At 60.3% G+C, this 24,575-nt stretch overlaps 3 protein-coding genes across 6 annotated transcripts in view; 2 read left to right on the top strand and 1 right to left on the bottom strand.

The window, feature by feature from the left end:
• SLC38A10 (solute carrier family 38 member 10) overlaps window positions 1-16,899 on the top strand; it is a 38,673-nt gene extending 21,774 nt beyond the window's left edge. For 2 of the 4 annotated variants that reach the window (XM_072881166.1, XM_072881163.1), the window contains 7 exons: window positions 1,773-1,926; window positions 3,734-3,877; window positions 8,228-8,398; window positions 8,680-9,159; window positions 9,735-9,842; window positions 12,977-13,156; window positions 13,496-16,899. In XM_072881166.1, coding sequence (XP_072737267.1) covers window positions 1,773-1,926; window positions 3,734-3,877; window positions 8,228-8,398; window positions 8,680-9,159; window positions 9,735-9,842; window positions 12,977-13,156; window positions 13,496-14,667 — 2,409 coding nt within the window. In that variant the 3' untranslated portion in view covers window positions 14,668-16,899. The remainder of the gene's footprint in view (window positions 1-1,772; window positions 1,927-3,733; window positions 3,878-8,227; window positions 8,399-8,679; window positions 9,160-9,734; window positions 9,843-12,976; window positions 13,157-13,495) is intronic. The other 2 variants (XM_072881164.1, XM_072881165.1) reach the window with 2 other exon arrangements.
• Window positions 16,900-18,315, bottom strand: NDUFAF8 (NADH:ubiquinone oxidoreductase complex assembly factor 8). The gene is made up of 3 exons (XM_072881168.1): window positions 18,161-18,315; window positions 17,953-18,063; window positions 16,900-17,852 (listed from the first exon to the last, which is right to left on the bottom strand). Exons 1-3 carry the CDS (start codon window positions 18,239-18,241, stop codon window positions 17,832-17,834), a joined length of 213 nt encoding a protein of 70 aa, XP_072737269.1. The 5' UTR covers window positions 18,242-18,315; the 3' UTR covers window positions 16,900-17,831.
• Window positions 18,316-18,569: 254 nt separating this feature from the next.
• On the top strand, window positions 18,570-24,395 carry TEPSIN (TEPSIN adaptor related protein complex 4 accessory protein). Its single transcript, XM_072881167.1, has 13 exons — window positions 18,570-18,802; window positions 19,182-19,254; window positions 19,455-19,546; window positions 19,711-19,804; window positions 20,025-20,092; window positions 20,248-20,326; window positions 20,800-20,871; window positions 21,448-21,654; window positions 21,776-21,950; window positions 22,254-22,367; window positions 22,602-22,680; window positions 22,850-22,984; window positions 23,300-24,395. The coding sequence occupies exons 1-13, from the start codon at window positions 18,761-18,763 to the stop codon at window positions 23,789-23,791; spliced, it is 1,722 nt and encodes a 573-aa protein (XP_072737268.1). The 5' UTR covers window positions 18,570-18,760; the 3' UTR covers window positions 23,792-24,395.
• Window positions 24,396-24,575: the final 180 nt, after the last annotated feature.

Raw genomic sequence — 24,575 nt, 5'->3', positions numbered from 1 at the left:
GCAGGATGTGGTCCTCTGGTGAGCTGGTATCGCAGCCCAAGCCAGAATCGCCGCTACTCTGGGTGTTGCTCTGCAAAGGGGCTGGGCAGCTTGCGTGGTTCCTACTGGACAGCAAGAAGATCGTGTACCAAAGCAGCATTTTTCCTTTGCAGATTGAGACTTTTTTACGATTGCCTCGTGAAGCACGCATAGCCAGTTGTTCTTGTTAGACGTGGGGTAGAAAGAGCGGTGTCCTCTCCGCAGCAGCCTGCAGCCAGCACGCACGCAGCAGGGGTGGGGATGGGAGCTGGCAAAAAGCAGAGGAGAAGCAGCGGCGTGCTGCCCGCAAGCTCCGAGCGTTGTGCAGGGCGGCTGCGAGGTGCAAAGAAAAGATGCAGTTTGCAGCATTGTCTTGGAACCTTTGCTGCCATATGCAGAGCCGCAGAAATAAACCAGATCCCTGGCGTTTCAGAGAGCTGAATGTATTTAAAAAAGAAGAGGGGGGGGAATTGCTGCATCATAAATACCAATTTGCTGCAAACTTTCAGCTTCCCAGCATTGCAGAGGCATTTTCTGTTTTGCATGTGATGGTTTCTGTTGCTTCCATGGTCTGTTGTGAAAAGGAGCTTGTGGGGAGACCCGCGTTTCTAGCAGAGGGTGCTGCTTCTTTGCCTGCTTCCTTCAGCACAAACTCTTGCTGACTTTCTCCTACCAGTCGTTCACAGCGCCGTTGATGCGTTGACATGCAAACCAGGTTCCACGAGAAGCCCTTATTGTGACAATTGCAACAATTAAGTAGGTAAAAATAATATATTAGAGCTTAATTAAATCTCCCCAGTCAGTGTTGTCGGCCAGCAATCCATCCGCTTGGCTCTTTGAACTGGTACCGCTCTCGTCTGGAGGAGCAGGGCAGGCGTTTGGCAGCCCTGGCACCGAACACGGCAGACGTTCCTCTGCCCCTCTTGCTGTTGGGCATTGTCTTGCTTGTCCTTCTCGAGTTATCCCGTGAAGTGCCAGTGTTCCCAGAGATTTGTTTTTTATTGTGCAGAGAGTTTTTTATTCTTTCTTATGGCTCATGTGGAATTAGATCCTTTTAGATCCATTTATCATTAGGTAATAAGCTTCAGAAATGGTTTTTTTGGTGGTGATCACTTTCTCCTTTTTGAGCTAGGGAAATTCATAGAGCCCTTCCCTCCACAGGCTCCAGATTCCATCTATTTTTATTCTATTTGGTCCCAGCTTTCTGGAAATCGGTGAGTGAGTTCTTGTCAGCTTCTTGAGCACTGGCCACCAGGACTTGTGTGTGGACATCTTATCCTTGCTTTCAAAAATAAGAATTTTTAAACAGCTCCCTAGAAACTTTTCTAGGCTGTAAACAGGTTGGGCACCTCTGTTCTCAGCCAGACCTGATTTCATGGTGTTCTAATGTAGCTGCTGGAAATACCAGGGAATGAGTCTTTGCAGCTGGACTCGTCTGCCACGTGCATTTTTCTGTCCTTACATCCTGTCCACTTGCTTTTGAGCCCTTCTGATACAGGAGTTGCCTTTTCAACAGCTTCCAGCATCTGAAACTCTCATTCCTATGTCTCTACATCCAAATACAAACCTCAGCCAAAAACTACTATTTTTTCTTTTTTGCCTCTTAAATTTCTCTCCTCTTCTCTCCCTCTTATTGACATGTGTAATTGCACTGAGCTTTGAATTGTTTGGAGACACTGTTTGCATGAAGAATGCTGTACAGAGCAGTCCCGTTTGTTTTGCTGTGCTAACTGAAGCTCTGGCACATTGTGCAGATTATACTGTGGATTGGCCTGGGAATACTGGTTATTAGTACGTATACCACCTTGTCTGCAACGGAGGACGCCCCTGTGAAGACAGAAGCGGTGGACTTGGAGCGCCTGGACGGAGAGGAGAACAGAATTGGCCAGGATTCAGTCAAAATCCCAGGTATGTGTCTGCTTGAGTTGTGCTTCCCAGCCCTGCTCCCAGCTCCACCTCTTCAAAAAACTATATATTTTTTAAAAAAGTGTGGTGGAAGCAGGGTCTTTTCCAGCCAGCTCTGGGCATCTTCACAGCATCCTGGGGACTTTTCCCAAGAAAGGCTGCAGTTTTGCCTTCTGGAAAAGCCTGGTGTGAGCCCCGGTGGTACCCTGTGGGAGTTGTTCTTTTGGGAAAGGAAAGGTAGGGTGCGGGGCTGGGGTCCCCTGTAAGGACAGAGCACGGGTCTCCCCGTTTGGGGTAATAAATGCAGCTCTGTGAGCACAGCCCAGCGACGGCTCCACGCTGGCCACCTGTACGAGGGGTGCGAGTGGCCGAACAGGGCTGCTTTCACCGTGTCTGCCAGCGCATTGTCCGCAGTTCCAATAACAAGCCATTCATTGCGCTCAAAGGTATGTAAATTTATGGGCACTGACTTTTTTTAGTTGTGAGGATATAAATTTGGATTCGGTTTTAGCTCTGACAAAGCCTGTGATTATGTCTCAGCTTTGTTTACTGGTTCACATTATTTATTATTTGTTTACTGTGGCCGTTGATAGAATTACGGCCGATCCCTCCCTTCCCCAGCTGCAGGCTTGCCTTGCAAGGCCATGGCTAGCAGGTGTCGCCTGACCCCGCGCTGCCCCTCATCTGTGGCTGTGTCCTGTTTCTTTATTTTATTTTTGTTTGGTTCTGCTCGTGCTTGGTTTTTTGTTTTTTGTTTTTTTTGTTCTTTGGGGGGCCTTGAAATATCCTCGCAGAGATTGAGAACGGAAGCGAGAAAGGGGCTGTCTCTTCTGGAGATTATCCTCCCTCCTGGTTGTTGGCTGTGTTCCTGCCGAGCAGCTTTGAGTGTCTCCGAGACACCGGTGCTGCCGCTGATAACATTCACTCCTGGGTTGCTCCGTCCCTGGCAGCGGTGGGGTTTTATGCGTTTGTGCTCATGGTTCACCCGAGGCGTGCGTGCCTTCTCAGGCACTGGGATGCCCGTGAACTCTGAGCAAAAGATGCTCTCAATCCCTTAATCGTGCACACTCAGCAGGGCTGGGAGGAGGGATGCAATTGAATTCTTCCGTCTTGGTTAATTTTGGAGCAGTAATGGCCAAAGAACAGCTGCTCGTTTCAGGAGGAGTCGCTAATGACACGTGTTCTTGTGACTGGGAAAATAAAAAAAGTCCCATAAAAGATGGTGTCCGCTGGAGTTTGCTAAATCCCTTCTCCACTTCTTCTCCGCGGGAGCCAGGGCGGCAGAGCAGGACGCCTGCGTCTAATCGTCGTGGAGCGCAGCGACTTGTCGGTCGCCCTGCCATACCCACTGCGTGTGCCCACAGCTCGTCAGCATTAGCCCTTATTGCGTGGTACTTGCTGCTGGATTAAATAATCCTACCTGGGAGGAAGACGGTTTGAGTGCTCTTGGTTCGTAAACTTCCCGGGGAGGAGCCGTGCAGCTCCTAACGCGCTGACGGGCGTCTGCCCAGGGAGAGCTCAGCTGCCCTCCGAGCCCCATGTGGTCCCTTTCGTAGCGGGGGGCTGCTGGCTCTGCCCCAGGGAGCGGAGCCTGGCCTGGGCACCCCATCCCCGGGGACAAGGACCTCGCAGGGCGGACGGCGCTGGGGGAGCGGCGGCGGGTGGACACGGGGCTGCCCCGGGAGAGCCACGGTCCCGCTCTGCCGCCGCAAACCGCCCCGCGCCTTGGATCCGTGCCTCCCTGTGCCTCCGCGGGATGTCGGCTTGACTAGCAATGAGAGGCATTAAATGGTGCCCTTCTTCCCCCCAGCAGCTCCCCCCTCGTCCTCGCCCGGCTTGTTTTGCAGAGGCAGAAGCCTGGAAAACGCCGCAGCAGCTGCATCCTGTCATTCAAGGGGCGTGCAGGATGCGGGCTGCCCCGCATCACCTGGGTGCCCTCGCCGGCGCACATCTGGTTCGTATTCCTCGCACGGGGCTTTAGCAGAAACACACGGCTTCTCCTCGGGGACCAGCGGTGGGTGCTTGGCCCCCTTCCCCGCACCCCCCCGGCCGGGAGCTGCCTGGCCGAGGCAAACCCGGGGGCTGCGCGGGGCCTTTTCCCAGTCCTGCCTTCACCGTCTGACTTTTGCCTGTCAGCATGTGAGAGGAGTTTTATTGGCCTCTTTGATGTTGTGGAGACCAGAACTGTACAGACTTTCATTAAAACCCTGCCCTGTGGGCCCTGGGATTATGAATATTAGAACATTGCCCTTTTATGTGAACACGTATTGACCAGCGAACTCTGAATAGTGTTTTTACTAACGACACCCAAGTGCCCATTACAGCCCCTGCCTGTATTGCTTGAGGTTTACTGTCAGCAGCTCTTCGGGAAAGGTATAAAACCCCTTTCAGAAACGTTCTGCTGCTCCATGCAGCGTGTGCGCGTATGTTAAAAGGTTGCTAAGCTGCCTGTGAAAGCTCATGAAGGCAATTATCCATTTTAAAAAAAAAAAAGCTAATTAGGCAATTTCTCTCTGTATTTGAAAGCACCCTAGGGGGTCTCATGGGGTGGATTAAGATTTTGTAATATTTTTCAGCTCCTTACTTGATCATTGCTGCTTCATTTTCTTTCCCTGGCGTTGTGCAATATCGGGTAACAAAGACCTGATTCACGTTCCTGATGCAAGAGCGCCCTTTCCCCGGCGCTCCGGGGAGCCCGCGTGCTGGGGACCCTTCTCCGTCCGTCCCACGTGTCCTCCTGGATGTGGTGGTCTGCGTTACATGGACTTGGGAGAAACTCGGGTCTGCGTTTGGCTTCTCCGCTGGCTGCCGGTGTGCGGCAGGGCACGATGCCGAGGGCTCCTCCGTCTCTGCGCTGCATCTGGGTGTTTGCCCCCGAAAAAGAGACCTGCCTGGCTGGAGGCTGCGTCCCCGCCGGCGTTATTAGCCAGAGCAGCCCTGAACATGTGTGAAACGTGGATTATGCACAGCTCCTAATAGCTGCAGGAACAGCTTGACTCTGCTGCAGCTCTCCCTGGTGCTTTGTGCGAGCGAGCTTTTAATAGTGCCTGTGACACAGAAAAGGAACTATCAGCCTCTTGTAATTTGGGTTCGTTTTTACTGCTGGTGCGTCAGGAGACAACTGTGAACTAATTTCAGTGATGCCATTCGATAACCTTGTGAAATCTGTAACCGTTTCAGGGGGAGGGGGGGCTGCGCGGGACTCCCCGGGCAGGGCTTGTCCCTGCCCTGCTCGGGGTGCAGGGCTGCTCGGCACGTTTGGGGGCAGCGGTTTGCCCCCATCCTTCTGCCCCGCTTGTTCTTCTTCGTTTTCCTTAGCACGAGCTCGTGGATCTGGCTCCGTTTCACTGCGCTGAAGCGATTTAAGCGAGTCTGGAGCTGGACTGGCACGAGCGGATCCTGAACCCCATTGTCCCTCGTTGGTCCTTGGCCGATGCTCCGGGCATCGCTCAGCAGTGCGGAGAGGGTGGTGTCTCCTCGAACTGCCTGTGCCGTCCCTGGGGCTCCCCCGGTCCCTTTGCTGGATCCCCCTCGGCTCAGGGGGAGCGCAGCAGGGCCCGTCTCGCTGCCCCTGCCGAGAGCGGGGGGTGCGGACACAGCTTTCGGCTACGGTCATTGCCGCGGTGGACGAGAGCGATAGGAAAACCATGTGAGGAGGGATTTAATGCCTTTCTGGGACCATTGCTACTCTCCGAACCAGGAGCCGGGGGGGGAAGGGAAGCTTTTAGGTTGCTAATCATGAAATTTTATTGCAGCCTAGAGAGGCTGTTGGCAAACCACAACACATACGCGCGCACACGCACACACACAAATCAGTTGCAGAAAGCCCTGGCTTCCCTTCGCCGCCCTGTAAGTGTGAGAGAGGAGCTGCTGAAGAGCATCGTGAGCTGGGGCGGCTCGGCAGGACCCGCCGGCAGCAGGGCCTGCGCCAAGGCAAAGCAAACCCTCCTGGTGCTGCCTTAATGCCCAGGTCCTGTTGTTGTAAGCCAAAAAGCTTTTACAGCCTCTCAGCCCTTGCCTGTAAAGTCCAACGCCACTCATAAAAGATTAAGAGGCGCAGCATTACTGTAACGCTCTCCAAAGGGACCTGGAGGGCGACTAGACAGTTAGAGCGATTATTACACATCCTGAGCAAAATTGTTCTCTGCAAACCACATATAGCCCCTTATAGATTTCCATGCAGCGTGAGAGGTTGTTAATTCACGCCCTGATGATGAACTTAATTTTGTTTCCTGCTGAGCAAATGACGGCTTGGAGGCAACTTTGTCTTACTATGGCATGGAGACTTGTATTTTTGTTTGTGTTTTGTTTGTGTTTTGGTCTTTTCTTGCATTGTTTGCAGAATGGGGAACATGCGGCCGCCTCTTGATTTACGGTTGATGCTTCTCCCAGCAGCGGGGCCTCCCCCAGCCCCTTGGTCGTGCCCGTGGCCCGGGGGGGTTTCACCTGCTGCAGGGTCCTCTGGCCAAACCCTGCCGTGCACGCAGGGCTAGTTCTGGTTTTAGCTCCTCCATTTCCCGCTTGTACGGAAAGCTCCCCCCTCCCTTCCTTTCTGTTTCCCCTCTGGAACATCATCTTGCTGCACGGCAGCCTCGGGTCGTCGTTCCCTTCTGCCGTGGGAACGGCTCTGCCTGCGGTGCGGTTCTCTGGATCCTCTGGTTTCAGATGCGTCGCAGCCTTCTCCAAATGCAGCCATCTCCCGGCTTCATGAACCAATTAACGAAAAACTTTCCTCCAATAGAGTAAATAATTTTTTGCTGCGAGGCCAGAATTTAGCTGGGAACATCCGCAGCCGTGCCGAGCGCTCCCCTCCCCAGCCTCAGCCTCCTGCTTCCCAGGGCCCCCGTCCAGGGCTGGGCACTGGTTCCTGCAGGCCATTTTTTTCCTGAAAGGAGGAGTGTCCTGCCGTGACTTGCTGAACCCTGGGAAGTCCCTCAATGGAGAGAGGGACCCTTGGGTACCAGACTCGAGTTTCTCAGAAAATCTGAGTCCTTTTCCCCTCCCACCGTCATTCCCGAACCAAAGCAACTTTGAAAGCCGGCCAGCCCTGGCGCACGTCCCTTCAACTGGGTGCGGAGCTCTGGGCCAGAGAGTCCAGGTTTCTGGAGAGGTGCTGGGTCCTTCTGGCCCGGATCCCTCTGGGCCAGGATTTTGTACTTATTTTGTCGGGTTTTTTTGGTGTGTGTTGTCCCCCCCCCTACTTGGGTAAGGCCCACGCAGCTGAAGTTGTGGCAATCTCTTCTTTCCCATGAGTTCATCTTGTAATAAATCGCACCAGCCCTGCGGAGGGGGAGGAGAAAATTGAAAGATGTTTATAGAATTAATTCCCCAAAGGAAATCGCATGGGGGAGGGCAAATGGGGGAAAGAGTTGGGAATTTATTTTTTTTTTGCAGAAGATAGTTTTTTTGGTTTTTTTTTTTTTTCCAGAGTTTGTTGGATGGAAAAAAATGTGCAGAACAACTTCAGTGCTGGGAAACAATTAGATTTCCTCCTTTGTTGCTCTTCTAAGGAAGAGTTCACTCTCTGTTCATGGTGTGGGTTGTCTTTTGCCACCCTGGGGTCGGAAGGGACCGTCCCCATCCCATGGGACGTGCCACGAATTCCACGTTTACTCCAGCACTGAACTCTGTAACTGGTTTGACTGGGATGCGTCTTCCAGAAACATCCCATCTCTTCGAGGGAGAGATGGGGAGAGTCCCCCATCTCCCTCGGGAGTTTCCCCTGACGCCTGTTTAATCGCACTCCTCAAAACTCCGTGCCTTCGTGGGGTCACGCAGCTCTCCTCCCTCCCTCCCTCCCGTCCATCCTCCTTGCAGCGTTCAAAGAGCCGGGGAAACGCTCGTGCCCAAAAAGGAGAAAAAAAAAAGAAATAACAGAGGTTTGGAGCTACTTTGCCGTGTGCGGCCAGTGCAGGTGGGAGCAGGAGGGCGATGGGGGGGCTGCGGCCAGACCCCTCCTCGGTTTCTCCCGCTGCTCGGGGGTCCGGTGCCGGGGAGCCGGGAGGATGCTACCATCTGGCGGCATGGGCTCGCAGCAGCAGCCGGCTCTGCCCCGGCCCTGCCTCGCTGCCTGGCCTGGGCTTCTGTGCCGGCAGCTCCATAAAAAGCCACTGTAGGGAAAACAACCAGAGGACCCCAGGACAAAAGCCCCAACCCCTCCACGCTCAACGCTGGAGGGAAAATAGCTGCTCGCTTGTGTTGGTAAAAGGGGTCGCAGCACATACAGCAATTGCCTTGGTCCTGCCGGTGGACTGACGGCGCAGCCGTGCGTAACCTCCTGCAATTAACTGTCCTGTGTTTGCAGACCAGAACCCGGCAGTAGAGGAGCCGGAGGATGACCGCGATAAACCGAAGCTGGTGGATCGGAAGGAGGAGATGGAGCAGCCACAAATCAAGGTGCCCATGGAGGTACCCAAGAGAGAGGAGGAGAGAGGAAAGCTGGAGGAGAAAGTGCAGCTTGACCGTCCCGATCAAGGTAATGAGGAACCCGGGGAAAGGATGCCAGCTTTGGAGCTGCGAGGTGTACGTTGCAGGACTATTTCAGATAAAGATCCTGATCTCTGCTCGTTACCTCGTGGACCGAAGGTGATTTAGTATTTGATGCTCTCGAGGCTTGTTAGGAATGCAGCCTCCTGATGAGAAAGCAAAGGCAGGGCTGAAAAAGGGCAGCAGGTAGCTGGGTGCTGGGTGTGCTGCGAACCTGCTGCCTGTTACTTTCTCCCAGAGCCCCCTAACCCTGCCTGTCGTCCGCCCTAGGGATCGCTCTGCCCGTGGGGGAAGCACATCGCCACGAGCCACCTGTCCCGCACGACGAAGTGGTCGTGGACATGGGGCGGGAGCGGGAGGAATCCGACGAGAACAAGCTTGCGCCTGGTGGAGCCAACGACCGTCTGCTCAAGCCAGTGCTGGAGGAGCCAGCCGCGCTGAATCCCCAGAAAGAGGCACTTGGCCCGAAACAGGGGAAGGAAGCGATCGCTGGGAACCAACTGCGGGGAGGGACTGACGAGCCCGTTAGGAATCCGAAGAACGTCCTGGAGGTGATCGTGCAGCAGGATGGCAGGCCGCCATACAAAGAGCTGGAGCCAGACAAACAAGTGCTGGAAGCCAAGGCGCAAGCTGCCGTGCCGGACGGTGAGAAGAAAGCTGAGGCTGCAGGTGACAGGGAGAAATCAAAGCTCCAGCTCCCCAGGAAAGCAGAGGAGGCTGCGAAGTCCGTGGAGAAGGAAGGTGACCCCGGTAAGCTCCCTCCACGGCGGCTCATCTGAACAAACTCTCCTCTTGGCCTGTAATCTGCCCCGGCGACTGGGCAATTTGATTATTCCTACCTACATCCCAGTGTTTCCTTTTAATTTCACGAGATTAGCATGTGAGCGTGCACAGCCCCTTCAGCAGCTGTTGGGGAAAAGGAGGAATCTGGTGGCTTTGACAGCTACTATAATATCTGTCAAACAGTTGTTTGCTAGCCCACTAAATGTCAGGTGCCATGCTGTTCCTGTGCGTCTCTGAACTCACTGGGGACACGGAGCCGGGAGATCTTGACAGGTAACACATTGCTAAGTGCCCGTCTAAAAGCTAGTTAGAACCATTCTTGCATTTTAATTGGCTGAGGTAGTTAGCACTGGCTCGCTGCCACGAGTCTATAAGATTGTTAAATATTTTTTTTTATTACTTCCCTTGCAGTCATCGGGTTGAATATAAACTGTGCCAGCTTAGGCAGGGAGAGACAACACGATGTGGAGTCATTTTAGAGAACATCTGCTGCTGGAGCGTCCTTATTGACTGCAAAGGTCTGTCGATCTGTTTGTCCGCAGGTGAAAAGCAGGATCTGCCCCTCCCGGACAGAGTGGATCAGCTGGAGCCGAGGGATACCCGAAACACCGAGGAGAAGCAACAGGAGAACGTGGAGAGCAAGCTGGAGGGTGAGCGTGCATCCCTGGGGTGTGCGGGGAGGGGAAGGCGCTGAGCTCCCCCCGGGAGCCGGGGCTGCGAGTGCAGGATTTCTCTCTGCAGAAGGGCTGTGCCAGCCAGTGCTGTTCTTGGCTCTTGCTAGCACATAGCTTTAGGCCGTAGTCACCTCCGCGACGGCAGCAATTGGTGCCTGTCTCCAGCGGGCTCACGCCGCCGGCGCAGGCTGGCTGTTCCACGGCGCAGCCTCTGGCAGGGCCGCTCGAGGACGTGAGTCACGCTGGCACCCGGGCCCGGCTGCTCCCCAGCTTCGGCGGCTCGAGCGCAGGCGGTGCTGCCCCGGCGAGAGCGAGACCGGAGTGAAACCGTGTGGCTGGTGTGAAACGGGGGGACCCGGCAGCACGGCGGGGAGGCGGGCGGGCATCGCCCTACAGCCTCGCGGCGTGGGGCAGACGCAGGCTTTAGCACGTGGGCAGACCTGGGCATGCGGCCGTGCCGGGGAGCGGTGGCAAAGCCCCGTCTGCTCCTTCTGCGGAGCCTCGGTGCTGGTACTGCGTGGTGAGCCCTTCCTCAGGCTGAGCTCGCTGCCTTCGACCTCTGCCTGGTGAGAGGGATCGGAGCCTGAGCTCGGACTCGCAGCCTGTGCGTGCTGGGGTCCTGTGGCTCTTTGCCTTCGTGCCACCCCTTAGGTGCTCTGGTCCACGGGGATGGGCGTTTGGTCCGCTGAGCGATGGCAGCTCCTGGGGAGCATATCGCCCTCCTCTTTGTTGGGTGGTTACATCTTGGTTTTCTAACTATTTTCTTTCCATTCTGCATTGCAATGGGGCTTTAAAAACTGAGCATAAAAAGCTAGTGGCAGGTATGGACTATAAGGACTCTTCACATTTCAAGGAGGATGAAGGGCCATGAGTTTCCGTGGGGTCTTCCATCTCAGTCTGTGTGGGACTTGCCGGGGACGCTCTCCCATGAGGATGTCACCAAAAGGTGCTCTGGGCTTGTTCTGCCCGGAGCTGAGCTTCGTACCCGGAGGCTGGGAGAGGGTGGAAGGGGTGAAAAGGCATTGCAGGAGCGAGGCAGTGGGCGCGTAGCTCCGTGGATGCTCTCTGCAAACAGCTGCCTCGCCGGGACCGTTGTCGAGCGCTCCAGTTGTAGCTGCCCTGGGCTGCGTGAACTCAAGTACTTTCATTTTGTAATTGTTTAAGATGTTTTTTATGAAGAGTGCCGGTTAAAATCCAGCCAAAGCACCGGCTGAGGCCTGCTTTCCCCGCGATCAAAGGAGGAGCCGGGAGATAGCGTCGCCTTTTGTTTGTGTAGAAGAGGTGTGCTGCACAAATACAGGAGTTACACGTGTTTGCAGAGCTCTCGGTGAGAAATGCTTTGATTTGGCATTAAACCTTTGCCTGCTGCGTGTTCAACCCAAACATTCCCATACCGAGCTGGGACCTGGCAGGCTCGGAGAGCGAGATAGTAGAAGTGACTTCTGTTTTCATTGTTTATTCTGAGCAAAGTGCGAAAAAGAAACAGATCTCGAGAAGTCAATTGCTCTCTTGAAACGACCGAATTCGCCCTCGCGGCCCGGCTTTCTGTAAACGGAGTGGAAGGGGAATTCCAGGGGCCCTTGGCTAATAGCGCTGTAATGTGAACTGGAAATATTTCTCTGTAATCACCTTGTGGGTGATTAGCGGGACAGGGGGAGGCAGTGCGTGCTGGAGAAGGATTAACCTGGACAGCATCCCTTTTTAATTTAAATGGCATTTTACAGGCTATTAATTTTGACATTATTTCCTTTGGGGCATAATAGTCTAGAAACACCTTCAGTTTCGGAGGAACGCTGCTCGTTGGCGTGGGAGGCAAGCGACACACAGGTTCATACTCTCCGGATACGATACGATAAGTCTGGGTGTCTGTCTGGGCAGAGAAAAGGCAGCAACGTTTCCGTGCAGACCTGAGACTCATAGTTTGTGCGTGACGTGTCGCTTGCAGCGAGTGAATCAATGTGAGTCACTTCTGCTTGGCCCGAAATGCACTCATCTGTTTTGTGTGACTTCGCGGCTGCGAAGGGCCGGTGGGCAGGGATTTCCTCCTGTTACGTGGCGCAGGGAGCTCAGCTTTATTGCGGCGGCGGCTCAGCTCGGCGGGAGGTGGGGCTGACTTTCTGTGCCGCTGTGGTTTCGACCTGCCTGACCACCTGCGCTGTTGCATGCGGGAGTACTCGGCTGTTAAACCTTCGATTGCTCCTCGGGATCCCAGCCCTTTCACCGTGTTCAAAGCCAAAATCTTTGGCAGGGTTGTTCGGTGGGTGTTTTCCTGCTGTGGGCCAGGCTAGATGTTCACTTTGCTAAGCTGGGAGAAGAGACAACAGTAGCCTCTCATCACCCTGGCTGTAACCCAGGACTTGCCTCCGGTAAAGACCTAGCTCAGCGTCTGTACCTCACGTGTTGGGTCGATGTTTCCGTGTCGGTTTATCCCACCGTGCGGGTAGTTTCCCTCTGAGGGCAGCTCCCGGTGCCGTGCCTTGGCTGACTTCTTCCAGTTCCTCCTAAGATTGCACATTTGCTGTTTGTGGCCTTTCTGGGCTCAGTTTAGCTGGGATGAAGTCTTTGCAGTGCATTCAAAGAGATGATCTAGGGCTTCCCCAGGCACTGCAGGCAGCTTTAAGAGCAGCTTGTCTCGCTTGGACAGCCGAGCCCCTCGCTCTCGACCGACTGCCGGTCCTGTCTTCTTCCAGCTCCTGTGCCAAGCAGCCGCCTTGTCCTTCCATGCGCTGGGGCTCCGGCAGACCTGCTCCCCTGTACCTCTTCCTCGTGGCTCTTCTGCCTGAGCAGTTAATGACAGGAGCTTGGTTCTGATCCCTTGGGAGGGAGGCCAGCGTCCTGTGTTAGCACGTGTGCTAGCGAGCTGCTAGTCTGGGCTTTCGGCTGCCGTCCTTGGTGGAGGTACACTGGAACAGTGCCGCCGTGATCGCTGTCAGCGCCAGCAGCAGAACTGTGCCGCGTCCTTCCCTCGCTCCTGGTGAACGGGCGGTGTTTGCAGAGTAGGACCTTCCTGCCGAGGAAAGCCCCTGCAGCCCCTCCAGCTGAGGGATGATTAGTGAGCGGTTTGGGTGATGGTTTTTTTTTTTTTCTTTCTTATTTTTTCCCTTTTCTAGAAGCGGGGCAGGCGAAATTGCTTGATCATGCTGTGCTGCTGCAGGTGATCAAAGAACAGCAGGTACAGCAGAAGCAGCTACTTGACCAGCAGGCAAAACTGCTGGCTGTAATTGAAGAGCAGCACAAGGAGATCCACCAGCAAAGGCAGGAGGAGGGAGGAGAGGAGAAGCCAAAGCAAGGTAAGGACATCGCCAAAGAGCGTGACCCCTCCACGGGCTGATCAGTGCTCAAAGCAGCTTTAAAGTCAGGTTGGGAGAGATCCGAGTCCCTTTGGCATGCGGCAGAGTCCACTCTGCAAAAGCCATTCCTGTGTCTGACCCTGACCTCCGAGGTGGGGATCCCCGGCACCTGATCGCAGGGGTAACGCTCTCCCTCTTGGCTCTCCTCGTTTTCCTGTGTGGCCGTTGATGGTGCGATCTCTTCTCCTGTCCCCTGTTATGCAGAACGTGGCGGCGGGAGAAGGGAATCTGTCACTTGTGGTAAGAAAAAGCTTTTACATGTCGGTTTTTGTTCTGCAGTGGAAATGCAGCAGGAGCCCGCTGTGCCTCTCTCCAAGAGCAAGGAGGACGAGGGCCTGGGAGCTAAGCAAGAAGCTGCTGCAAAGCTGCTCAGCAAAGAGCTGTTGGAGCACCCTGCGCAGGGCCTGGGCCGGCAGCCTGCTGACTCCGCAGAGCAGCGCAGGGGGACTGCAGGAAAGCTGGAAGAGGCTGGGCACAGGCGTGAGATTCCTGGGGTTCCTCCCAAGGAGCGGAAGGTGCTGCCACAGGAGGATGACAGAGCTGTTAAAAATCCCGCAGAGAACTGGGATCCCCTTCACGGGGATGCCCAACACCTTCCAGCAGCCAGAAACCACCTAGAAAAGAAGCCCTTGGCGGAGGATTTAGGAGGAGATCGTGAAGCCAAAGCTGGAAGAGAAGTCCACGAGAAGAAGAATTCCCTGAAAGCCGTGGAAGTGGCTACAGCTCCCATCCAAAGAGAACAGCCGGGGGCTGCCAAAGTTCAGGGAGTAGCAGGAAAGAGTCTGGAAAGAGACTCAGGAATAGACCTTAAAGCCAAAGCACTGAGTCAGGTGGAGCCCAAAGACCTGGCAGTTGCGCTGGACTCCTCCAGTAAAAGGAACATGGCAGAGAACGAGCAGCACCTACGGGAGCGTCAGAGAGGTGCAGACACCGAGGGAGGCGAGGGTGCTGGCAGGCGGCAGCAGGCCTTGCAGAGGGACCTGGCTGGCAAAGGGGAGGCGAAGGAAGAAGCTCCTCGGGAGAACGTGGTGGACGTGGCTCAGGACCCGCAGGGAGGTCTCCGGAGCAAGCAGAGGCACGGGGATGGGGGTCTCTCAAATGATGCTGAGAAGAAACCGGGCCCTGAGAATGCTCCTGCCCAAAAGCCCGAGAGAGGGGCGGCTGCCCAGGGGGACCAGAAGCTGGACCACGATGTCAAACCAAACCGGGACCTGAAACTGCAGGCGGACCTGGACCTCCGCCGGAGGAGACGGGACCTGCTGCCTCCTGAGGAGGAGGAGGCTGCGCAGGGGGCGGGGGTCTTCATTGGCCTGAACCCCCTTCCAGATGTGAAAGTAAACGACCTCCGGAGTGCTCTAGAGACGCGATTAAACCAAGTTGCGGAGGGGGCTCAGCAGGTGGTCCACAGCCGGCAGATCAAGCAGATGACGCAGGCGGACGGGAGCGTGTGAGCGGGGTGGTCGTGCTCGGTGGGTGGCTGCGGGTGTTGGCCACCGGCACAAGGCCGAGGAGCTCTGTAGGGAAGGTTCAAGTTAACCAGCTGGTTATTTGGCCACCGTGGCTCAGGCAGTGGTTGGTCTAAGCCAGCAGCACTTTGCTGGACGCAGTGCTTGGATCCACGGGATCTCCTTGGCCCTGTGAGCACCGTCCAGGGAACCGTGGGCTTCTCGAGTCTCTGCGACGGTAGCACCTCCCTGCGTGTGCTTGCAGGTGGCCGAGGAGGTGGCAACCGTGAAAGAAAAGCTCCCGCTGTCCTCTGGCTTTCAGAGGTTGCCATCTACCTTGGTTCCCTGCCAGGCCAGCTTTCAAGGACCTTTTCCAACATCTCATTCATATCGAATTGCCTTCTCCATCCGGCTCTCGACTCCCCTTTCAGACCCGAGGCGGTCATCTGCGAGGTTCCCCTGCCTGCTTGGAAAGGCTTCTCTGGCACCTGCCTTGGGTTCCTTCGCCCGGGCGGTGCGGGGCCTCAGGGCAGAGGTCTGGGGCTGCGGGAGGAGGGGAACCAGGGATCACACCAGGGATCTTGGGAAAGGGTTTATTCTGGAGAAGCATCAAGTCATGAGCTGAGGACCAGCTTAGCCAATGGCTTTGGTGTTTCTCTTGAAATGGGAGCTGTTAGTCTTGCATGTTTAGGAGATAGTTGTGGTTTAGGAACCTAGTTTAGTAGAAACGCTGCCTTAAACGGGCACAACTGCTGCTGTTGTGCTGCCTCTACTCCCAGGGATTTAATTGGCCACACACTAGCAATAACACGGAGCTTTGCTCTCGCCACCCTCCCCGGATGCTCAACTCTCGTCTGTGCTTTCAAGCTTGACTTCTCCTGTCCAAAGTGCATTATGAAGCTCAACCCGGGGGGCTGCCGACTGCCCCCTCCCCCAAACCAGCTTGATTTTTCTGCAAGAGGTGACTAATTTAGGAACAAAAGACGTGGCTTAGAAGGGCGGACTCAGGGGCTTGGCTCAAGCATACCTACCTCTTCTCTCTGTAACTCGGTGGAGCATGTTTGTTTTGTGTGCTCTTCCCAGCCCCCCTCCGCGCTGTGTTTTACATCCGTAGATGTCGGGACTCCGCCCCTGGAAATGTATTTTACGAGCGAGGAAGGGAAGAGCTTCTATGGGAGCCCTGCTTCGTTTCAGGCTCCCAGACAGTGATTCATCCCTTTGGGTTTTTTTTTTGTTTTTACATCCTGACTTGCGAATGTAAGAAATCAAATCCCAAAGCTCTCACTAGAATGGCTGAAATTTCCCAGCCTGGAGTCTACAGACCTCATCACTGTGGTGGTTTTTATATCCGTATCTCAAAGTGTCTTTGCTAAACTAGCCTCGTCGAGTTCGTGTCCGATGGGACCTCGCAGAGCCAGGGGTGGGTGGTTATCGGACACGTGGGACTGTCACACCGGTTCTGGTCGCTCGGGATCTCTGCTGCCGCCTGCCTGGGACGTGTGCCTGTTGCTCGAAGGATGTCGTCTTAATTTCTCATTAAAACGACACAGAGCCACACGGCAACAGCCACGGACTTGGGCATACTTCTTCAGGAGGACCACCCGCGCTATTCCCCGTGACTGTCACGGCCTTAACCCTCAGGACTCCCCCCATAGTACAAGTGAGCTTCTCCATTACGCTGTCTTAAAGCACAAGCAACGCGGCCGGGAGCCCTGGAGCCGCTCTGCAGCCATCCCCGCGCGCGTCTATCGGGACAGGGACGGCAGCAGGCTCTGGAGCACGTCTCCAAGTCGGCAGTGGGGACACAGGTCCAGGCTTTGCCCCCTGCGGCACCAACCAGCCTTTCTAAAGCGAGAGGGAGCTGGAGCCGGGGCTGGCTCTGCCCCTTCTTCCCCTTTGCTGCCTGCCAGGGTCTGTCCTGGGCTGCGTCGGGCGGCGAGGGCAGGGTGAGGGCAGGCTCCTGCCCCGCGGGGTCAGACCCGCCTGTAGCCCTGACACGTGTTTGTTGGTGTTGAGTTGTCTGCGTGAACACAAAGGACCAAAGATGCTCCTGGCATTCCTCAGCGGCTGGGAACGGCGTGGGCCATGGGCCCTGGGCACCCCCAAGCCGGGCTGGAAGCCGGCAGGAGCTGCATCACCTCTGCCTGCCAGGGACTGCTCGTCCTGGGGTGCAGTGCTTGGCAGGAGAGCCCGGAGGGGAGGCCGAGCTGATCAATAAAATAAGCTGAAGCATTTTGAGCTGAATTCTCCTATTTTTTTTTAATTAAAAAAAAAAAAAAAAGAGATCGGTAAGCCTTAACCAGCCACTGGGCTGTGGCTGCCCGGGCGGGCAGCGGCGTCCGCCTCGCTCCGTACCCGCAGGGAGCTTCGTTGCCGAAGGAAAAGAGACTTTTGTGCTTTCTTTGAGGTTTGCTCCTCCCTGCTGCTGGGGAAGAGGAGGGGAGGCTGCCACGATCCCTCGCGCACAGGGCCTGGCCTGGGGAGGAAAACGCCTGCTTTGACATTCAGGGGATCAAGCAGCTGCAGCAGAGCCGCTGCCAGGGCAGGAGCGCTCGGAAGCTGGCGGCAGGGATGGGGCTGCCTTCCCGAAGCGCCCTGCACCCGGCTCTTCCCTGAGGTTCTGCCGTCCCGGAGCCGGCGTCTTGTCTCGCCTCTGCCGGAGCCCGCGCAGAGCTCGGCACCTCGGGCCGCGGTTCCTGCTGCCTTGCAGGAGATTTTGCTGTTGAGCGAAGCTGGAGCTCGCACGGAGCTGGGCAACAGGTCTGGATGTGGGACCGCAGCCGGAGAGAGGAGGAAAGGGCTCTGCGAAGCGCGGATTAAAGCGCAGCGCACGTAAGGGGCTGCTCCTTCCTGGCCAGAGAGCGGGTGCGATCGTGCTCTCCGCTCTGCCAGCCCGGGCCCCCTCTCCCGTGGCCTCTCCGGGCTGGCCGGGGCCGGGCCGCGGCCTCCAGCAGCCCCGGGGCCGGCGGCTGCCGGAGCCTGGCAGCGACCGCGGGCCCGAGGTGCGGCGGCGAGGGCCGGGCAGCGGCCGGGGGCTCCGCCAGCTTCCCCCGGCCCCGCCTCGCTCTTTTTTCTGCACTTCAAGGACAAACCGGGTCGGGTTGGAGCGGTTTTATTTCCCTGCAGCGTCTCCAGGCCGGTGCGCGGGGTGAGGGGCGCCGGCACCGCGGTCACTTCGGCGTCGCCTTCGCCTGCAAAGAGCCGCGGTTCAGGCCGGGCCGGGGCCCCGGAGCCGGAGCCGTGCCCGGGGCCGCTCCCCCCGCCGGGACCGGGACCGGGACCGGGACCTACCGCCCGGGCGAAGCAGTCCTGCAGCGCCCGGAACTCCTCCAGGCAGGCGTCCCGCCGCAGCTCCGCCGTCCCGGCCGCCGCGGCGGCCACGCACCGGCCGTAGGCAGCTGCCTGCGGGGAACGACAGGGAACCGGAGCGGGACGCCGGGCTCGCCGGGTCCCCCCGTCCCCGGAGCCGATCCCCCCCCGCCCCCGCCCGCGGCCCCACCTGCTCCCCGCAGCCCGCCAGCAGCGCGGGGAAGCGCCGCAGCCGCGCCCGCGCCCGCAGCCACACGCCCCGACCCGACATCGCCGCCGCCGCCTCACGGCCTGGGCGCCGCCATGGCGGAGCAGCCGCGATTGGCCGCCCGCCCCGCTCATCAAAGCGCCGCGCCCTCGCATTGGGCGCCGGCAGACGCCCGCCCCCTCCGGCTCGTCGATAGGTGAGACGGTGCGCCTATCAAAGTGTGCTGGCTCTCTGACTGGGTAGTGGCGGAAGGTCGTCCCCTCGGCCTTCTCGGGTTGGCCGGGCTGGCCTGCCGCAAGCGTGGATTGGTCACAGGGGGCATCCACCTCCCGAGCCCCTGCTGATTGGTCGCTCGTCGCGGGCAGCTCTGATTGGCGGGGGTGCCGGTTGTTTACTTCCCGTCTCCCGCCCTTTTGCCGCCGGCGTCAACCTTGTGAGCCACTTCCGCCCGAAGCTCCGCCCTCCCTCGTCGATGACTGGTCGAGCGGCAGCGTCTCGCACTCTCATTGGTCTGTGGCGTCTTCCGGGGGGCGGAGCCGCGAGGCCGCTTTCGGGCCGGGCAGGGCCGGCGCCGGGAGTGTCATGGCGGCGCCGCTGAGAGACCGGTTGAGTTTCCTGAGCCGGGTACGGGCCGGGCCGGGGCGGGAGCGGGAGTGGGGGCTGGGGGGCTGCCTGGGGACGTGACGTCACCCCGCCACCCGTGATGTCATCGCTGCACCTTCCCACCTCCCCTGCTGTCAGAGCCCGGGCCCCTCGGCCTTGCCATGGCACCCCCGCCCTGCCCTTCCACTCTCACGTCATAGCTGTGACGTCGCTTATTTCGAGGGCTGTGATGTCAGTGCAGTGGTATGGGCTCACCGGGGTAGCGGGGGGCTTCTATAGCGGCCTTACACGGCGCCGGCGGGGCCGGGTCTGCACCGGGGCCGGGTCTGCACCGGGGCTCAGCCCCACCCGGGGCAGGGCCCGGCCCCTCTCACGCCGTCCCCCCCCCCTCCTCCTCCAGCTGCCGGTGCTGCTGAGGGGCACGGCGGACGACGACGTCCCCTGTCCCGGGTACCTGTTCGAGGAGATCGCCAGTATCCTTCCGGGGAGCGCGGAGGGGCCCGGGGCCGGGGGTGGTCCCCGTGGCTGCTCCAGGCCGCGGGGGCCGGGGTGGGTGCGGGGGCGGCTGGGGCGGAGGGGGAGAGGTGCTGGCAACCGGGGGAGGGGCTGCTGCTGCCCCCCGGCCCGGGCTGCGGTCCCGTGGGGAGAGCAGGATCCCTAACCCCCGCCCCAGAGATCTCCCACGAGTCGCCCGGCAGCAGCCAGTGCCTCCTGGAGTATCTCCTCAACCGGCTGCAGAGCAACTCCTGCCACGTCAAGCTGAAGGTAGGCCGGTGGCGGTGAGCGGGGGCGGCTGCTGCGGGGCTCCCCTGGCCGCAGAGCGGCCCCGGGGCCGGGGTGATGGGCCAGAGCGAGGGCATTGCCGCAGGGCCGGGGGCTGGCGGGGCTGCCGCGACTTGGTCTTCTCACCCCGAGCCCTGCGTCCGCAGGTGCTGAAGATCCTGCTGCACACGTGCGCCCAGGGTTCCCCCCAGTTCGTCCTGCAGCTGAAGAGGAACGCCTGCTTCATCCGGGAGGCAGCAGGTAACGGGGCAAGGAGTGGGGGAGCTGGGGCAGGAGAGCGGGGAGCAGCCCCGCGTGGTGCTGGAGAGCCCAGCCTGGCTGTGGGGAGAGCCCAGGGCGGCTCCTCCCTGCGGGGGCTGCTCCAGAGCCCGAGCACGGGCCGGGGCCGGGGTCCTGCCCCATCCTGCCTCGTGCCTGGGGGCCGAACGTCCCCCAGCCCTCCCGACCTTGTGCCTTGCAGTGTTCGCTGGGCCCCCGGACCCTCTCCACGGCAACAGCTTGAACCAGAAGGTCCGGGCGGCTGCGCAGGTGAGTGCCGGCCCTGTTCCCCCCCGTGCCGGGCGGAATGCTCGGGCCCTGCCTGGAGCCGCAGGGCAGCTCTGCCTCCCACACCCCGGCCTCAGGGCCAGGCCAAGGTGCCCGGCTCCCCAGCTCTCTGCCCACACCCCCGTCTCTCTCGGCAGGACTTGGCCAGCGTTCTCTTCTCGGATGCGCCGCTCGCCCAGCCTGACGCGCTGCTTGCCCGTCCCCTGCCTCCTGCAGGTAAGCGCAGGCTCCTCACGGCCCTGTCACCTCCCGTGGGCCGTGCTGGCAGCGCCGGGACGGTCCCTTTGGCTGGAGCTGTGAGTGTGTAGAGGGTCTGCTGGCCAGGGAGGCTGTTGGGGGTGAGGGCAGGGTGCCACAGGCCCCGGTGACGGGGGTCTGGCTGCTGTCCCTGTCCCACTGTGGGTCCTGGCTCTGCTTGCTGAGGATGTTCTGCAGCTCTGGCTAGAGCAGGCTGCAGGGTACTGTGCCAGAGGGAAATATGTGCTGGGGGGAATGGAGGGACAGGCTGCTCTTAGCAGAGTTCCCTTAGGGAACTCTGAGGCGTTCTGTGAGTGCCCTGCCCTGCACCCCAGCTCCTCCCGGCTTGCCCCAGGCACCCACTCCCCTGTGCTTGCAAGGGGGAGGAACGGTAGTGGAGGGTGACCCCGAACGCCTGTGCTCCCTCTGTATGTGCCTTGTGCCTCCCCCAGGCATGGGCTCCAGCCCCAGCCCCTGCGGCTCCTTGCAAGGATTTGGCTTCAGCAGTGAGAAAAGCGGCTCCGGTAAGTCCTGGCTGTGCCCTCGCCTGGTGCTGCCCCTCACCCTGCGTGGGTCCCCTGCTCAGTACTGCCCTGCCTGCACACCGCGATGCCCCAGCCCTGGGGGTCCTGCCTGGGGTTAGACCAGGCTCCCAGCGTCCAGAGACGCGTAACCTGCTTGCCGGCTCTCTCGGCGGGCGTTTCTCTCTTGGCGGGTGTTTCTGGGTGGCTCAGCCGTGCTGCACCCTTTGCTTTGTGCAGCTCTCCCCTTTCCCAGGCCGTCTGACGGGTGCTGGGGCTGGTGGCACGGCTGCAGGGCTGGCAGCGGGGGGCTCTGCCAGGTCCTTCCCTGCTGGGAGGTGTGACAGGGACATGGGAGGTCAGCTCGTGCCCCCGGGCCTGTCCCAGTAGCTCCCAGGTATTCCTCGCTCCCCTTGTCCAGCCAAAAGTCCCTCACAGGGACTGGAGCCTGGCTGCCGGGGCCGCTCCTCTCTGCCGGCAGGTCTCCGCCGTCCCCTCATGACACCCTGCGAGGCGGTGGGTGCCTGGGGGCTGGGCTGGGCTCCCTGGGAAGCGCCTGATGCCCTGGCCTCTGCCCAGCTTCCACGGGGGAAGCCCTGCTCAGCACCATCCAGCGAGCGGCCGAAGCGGTGGCCCACGCTGTGCTCCCCTCCCCGGAGGGGCCGCGGCCTCGCCGCAGGGAGCTCCACGAGGACGCCTACCAGCCCGTCAGGGCCCCCTCTCCCACCAGGAGCCCGGCCGGGGCTGTGAAGCCTCCAGCAGCTGCTGCAGCACACAGCACCCGAGGTAGGGGCTCCCCGCCGCTGGGCTGGGGCAGCCGCCAGCTGCTGGGGGGCCTGGCGGGGGTCCCCGCGAGGTTCGGGGGCTGGTTTGGGGGGTCAACGCCTCACTGCTGCTGCCTCTGCAGTGAGCCACCAGCCAGGGCTGGCCGGGGGCGGCTGGGAGGAGACGGACAGTGGGCACAGCTCCCAGGACTCCTCGCAGGGGAACGGCGAGTTGAGCCGCACCTCGGACTCCTGCAGCAAATCGGGCAGCGACAGCCACTCTGGGGCCAGTCGGGAGCTGAGCCACGTGGCCGAGAGGTGAGAACGGGGCCGTAGGGGGCTGCCCTTCCCCCGGGACCTTCTGAGATGCTTCCCCTGTCTCCAGAAACGGTGCCCTCGTTTTCCACACCGTTAATTTCAGTCCCCTGGCACTGCTGGGCTGGATTCCTCCTGGCATATTTGGCCTCCTGGCCCGGGCAGCCCGTGGGTGGGCAGAGCCACGGGCAGGGGAACTGATTTGGGAGGGAGTCCCTGCCCGCTGGAGGGTGGTGGGGTCTGCGCTGGGACCCCAGGAGGGAGCAGGGCTGGCGCCCGTCCCCACCGAGGCATCTCCCTGAGCAGGGTGGACGCTGACAGCCTGGGCGACTGCGTGCGGGAGGTGAGCCTGGTGTCCGTGCTGACCCGCGGCACCAGGGTCTTCCTCACCAGGGAGGAAGCACAGCACTTCATCAAGGAGTAAGTGCCCAAGGCGGACGCTCCCCGGGACCGTGGGTGCTGCAGGGCCGGGTGGGGAGCGCTGCAGGGGCTTCGAGGGGCAGCCTGAACCCTTCTCACCCCCCTGGCTGCCTTGGCCCAGGCCTCCGGGGCTGAAACGCTGCCAGGCAGGAGGGCTGCCCGCTCCCAGCCGGCTCCCGGGGCTCGGGGTGCTGCGTGCAGCTGGCGCGGCCGTAACCCCTTCCCCTTGGCCAGGTGCGGGCTGCTGAACTGCGAGGTGGTGCTGGAGCTGCTCAGCCAGGCGCTGGAGGACCCCAGTGACGGTGTCCGCATGGTGAGCGCGGGGCAGTCCTGGTGCACCACCGGCACGTGCCTACGGTGCTGCCCGCCCTGGGCTGTGCTGCCGCACAGGGTGGAGGGACGGGGGGAAGAAGCGCTGCCGAGCCGGGGTTTTTCAGCGCCTGTTCTGTGTGCCGGGCTCAGCCGCGCTCTCCTCCCTGCAGAGGTCCATGTGTGCCATCTCCTCCCTCATGTGCTCCGACCTGCTCTCCCTGGACCAGATCTTTGCCGTGACTCGGCAGCACCTGCAGCAGCTCAGCCAAGGCAGCCCCGGCCCCGTCGCCAACCGAGCAATGAAGGTGATTCCTGGGACGGCCCCGTGCCCTCTCCCCGGGGCAGGGGGCTCCTGGGGACTGGTCTGCTGTCCTTGGGGACACGCAGCTCTTGGGAGTGGTTCCGTACATGTTCCAGAGGGGTGGGAGCTGTCTGCCTCTCCCAGGAGCGGGGAGCCTGGGGGCTGTGACGCTCCCTCCCCAGGAGACCAGGCTGAGCCCTGGGAGGGGACATCGGGGCTGATCCCCTGGACAGTCTCTGCGCCTGGGAAAAGGTGCCGGGGCTGGGCCCCCTTCCCGATGCTGCTCTCACTCCCGCCTGTCCCACTCTTCTCCTCCCAGATCCTGCGGCAGTTCGAGGCTCTCTGCAGAGGCCAGCCTGCCCCGAAGAGCGCGTGCCCAGACCCAGACCCCTCTGCCCTCGCTGTGGGCTCGGCCCCGTGCACCGGGGACCTGCTGACGGACATCCCACCCCTGGCAGGCGAGAGCATCCTCAGCCCCCTGAGCGCAGCCCCGCTCCCCGTGGCTGTGCCGGCCTGCAGCACGGAGCAGGGGGTGGAAGCGGAGACCCATGGGCAGCCCGGTGCCGCGGTGCCGGCCTGCCCCTGCGAGCGGGAGGCGGTGAGCAGGCTGGCAGGGGACACGGCGGGTACCCGTGCGCCCTCCCGCAGCCTGTCCCTCTTTGCCGGCATGGAGCTGGTGGCCCGTCCCGGCGCGGTGCTCTGCCCGGACTCTCTGCCGACAGAGCCGCGGACGCTGTCCCGGCCCCAGACCAGGCAGATGGAGGCGGAGGGCAGCCGTCAGCCGTCAGCCTTCGCCTTTCTCAACATGTAGCTGCTGTCGGGCTCCCGGGGGGCCGCGGGGGCTTTGCCCTCCCTCCCTGTGGGGCCTGTCGTGCTGTGGCCCCCCCCGGGGGCCTCCTCCGCGGGCAGCCAGCTGCTCCCGCACGGGGCTCGGCGGGGACAGGGGCCCCACACCCCCAGCTTCCCCCGCGGCACCCCGGGGAAAAGGAAGCGAGCAGCCTTATGTGCCCCGTCCCAGAGGGGCGAGGGAAGGGGGGCTGCCAAGGGGACACGGGCTGGGGAGTGGCCGCGGGGGCCAGGGCTTTGATAAGGTCGTAATGTCCCTCTCGCTGTCTTTTTTGCCAAAAGTCCCCGGTTTCCTGGGGCCGGTGGAAGGGCGTGGCTGCTGGCACCCCTCGCCTGGCTGGGCTGGCAGGGGGGCGCAGGGGAGCCGGGGTGGAGATCTGCCAGCACCCGCCAGGGCTGAGCTGGGGGATGGTCTGGGGCCCCTGGCACGGCCATGGGGTGCTCCTGGGTGGCCCGCTGCCTCCGGCCTCAGCGGCTGTGGGGCTGGGGCGGGAGAAGGTGCCGTCCCAGGGGGGTCGGGACCCGCTAATAAACCCCACACTCGGGTCTGGGAACTTGTGACTCCTTCCTGCGCCGTCGCTGGAGCCTGCCCCACCGCTCCCCCTGCCCCATAGCTGGGCCTTCAATGCAGCTCCCCCTGCCCCACAGCTCCTCCGGCCCCTGTGGGGCAAGCCCCGCCCCTCTCCCCTCCCTCCTCCCCGGCCCCGCCCCTCTTCCCTCCTGGCCCCGCCTCTCACCTCCTCCCAACG

The sequence above is a fragment of the Ciconia boyciana genome, chromosome 16, assembly GCF_034638445.1.
Source record: "Ciconia boyciana chromosome 16, ASM3463844v1, whole genome shotgun sequence".
Lineage (NCBI taxonomy): Eukaryota > Metazoa > Chordata > Aves > Ciconiiformes > Ciconiidae > Ciconia > Ciconia boyciana.
This window is presented reverse-complemented; position numbering and strand designations above follow the sequence as displayed.

Coding starts and splice junctions, on each gene's coding strand:
- NDUFAF8 (XM_072881168.1), bottom strand. CDS start 18,241: ATGTCGGGTCGGGGCGTGTGGCTGCGGGCGCGGGCGCGGCTGCGGCGC. Junction 18,064..18,160: donor TGGCGGGCTGCGGGGAGCAG/GTGGGGCCGCGG, acceptor CGTTCCCCGCAG/GCAGCTGCCTACGGCCGGTG. Junction 17,853..17,952: donor AGGACTGCTTCGCCCGGGCG/GTAGGTCCCGGT, acceptor GGCTCTTTGCAG/GCGAAGGCGACGCCGAAGTG.
- TEPSIN (XM_072881167.1), top strand. CDS start 18,761: ATGGCGGCGCCGCTGAGAGACCGGTTGAGTTTCCTGAGCCGG. Junction 18,803..19,181: donor GGTTGAGTTTCCTGAGCCGG/GTACGGGCCGGG, acceptor CTCCTCCTCCAG/CTGCCGGTGCTGCTGAGGGG. Junction 22,985..23,299: donor TCGCCAACCGAGCAATGAAG/GTGATTCCTGGG, acceptor TTCTCCTCCCAG/ATCCTGCGGCAGTTCGAGGC.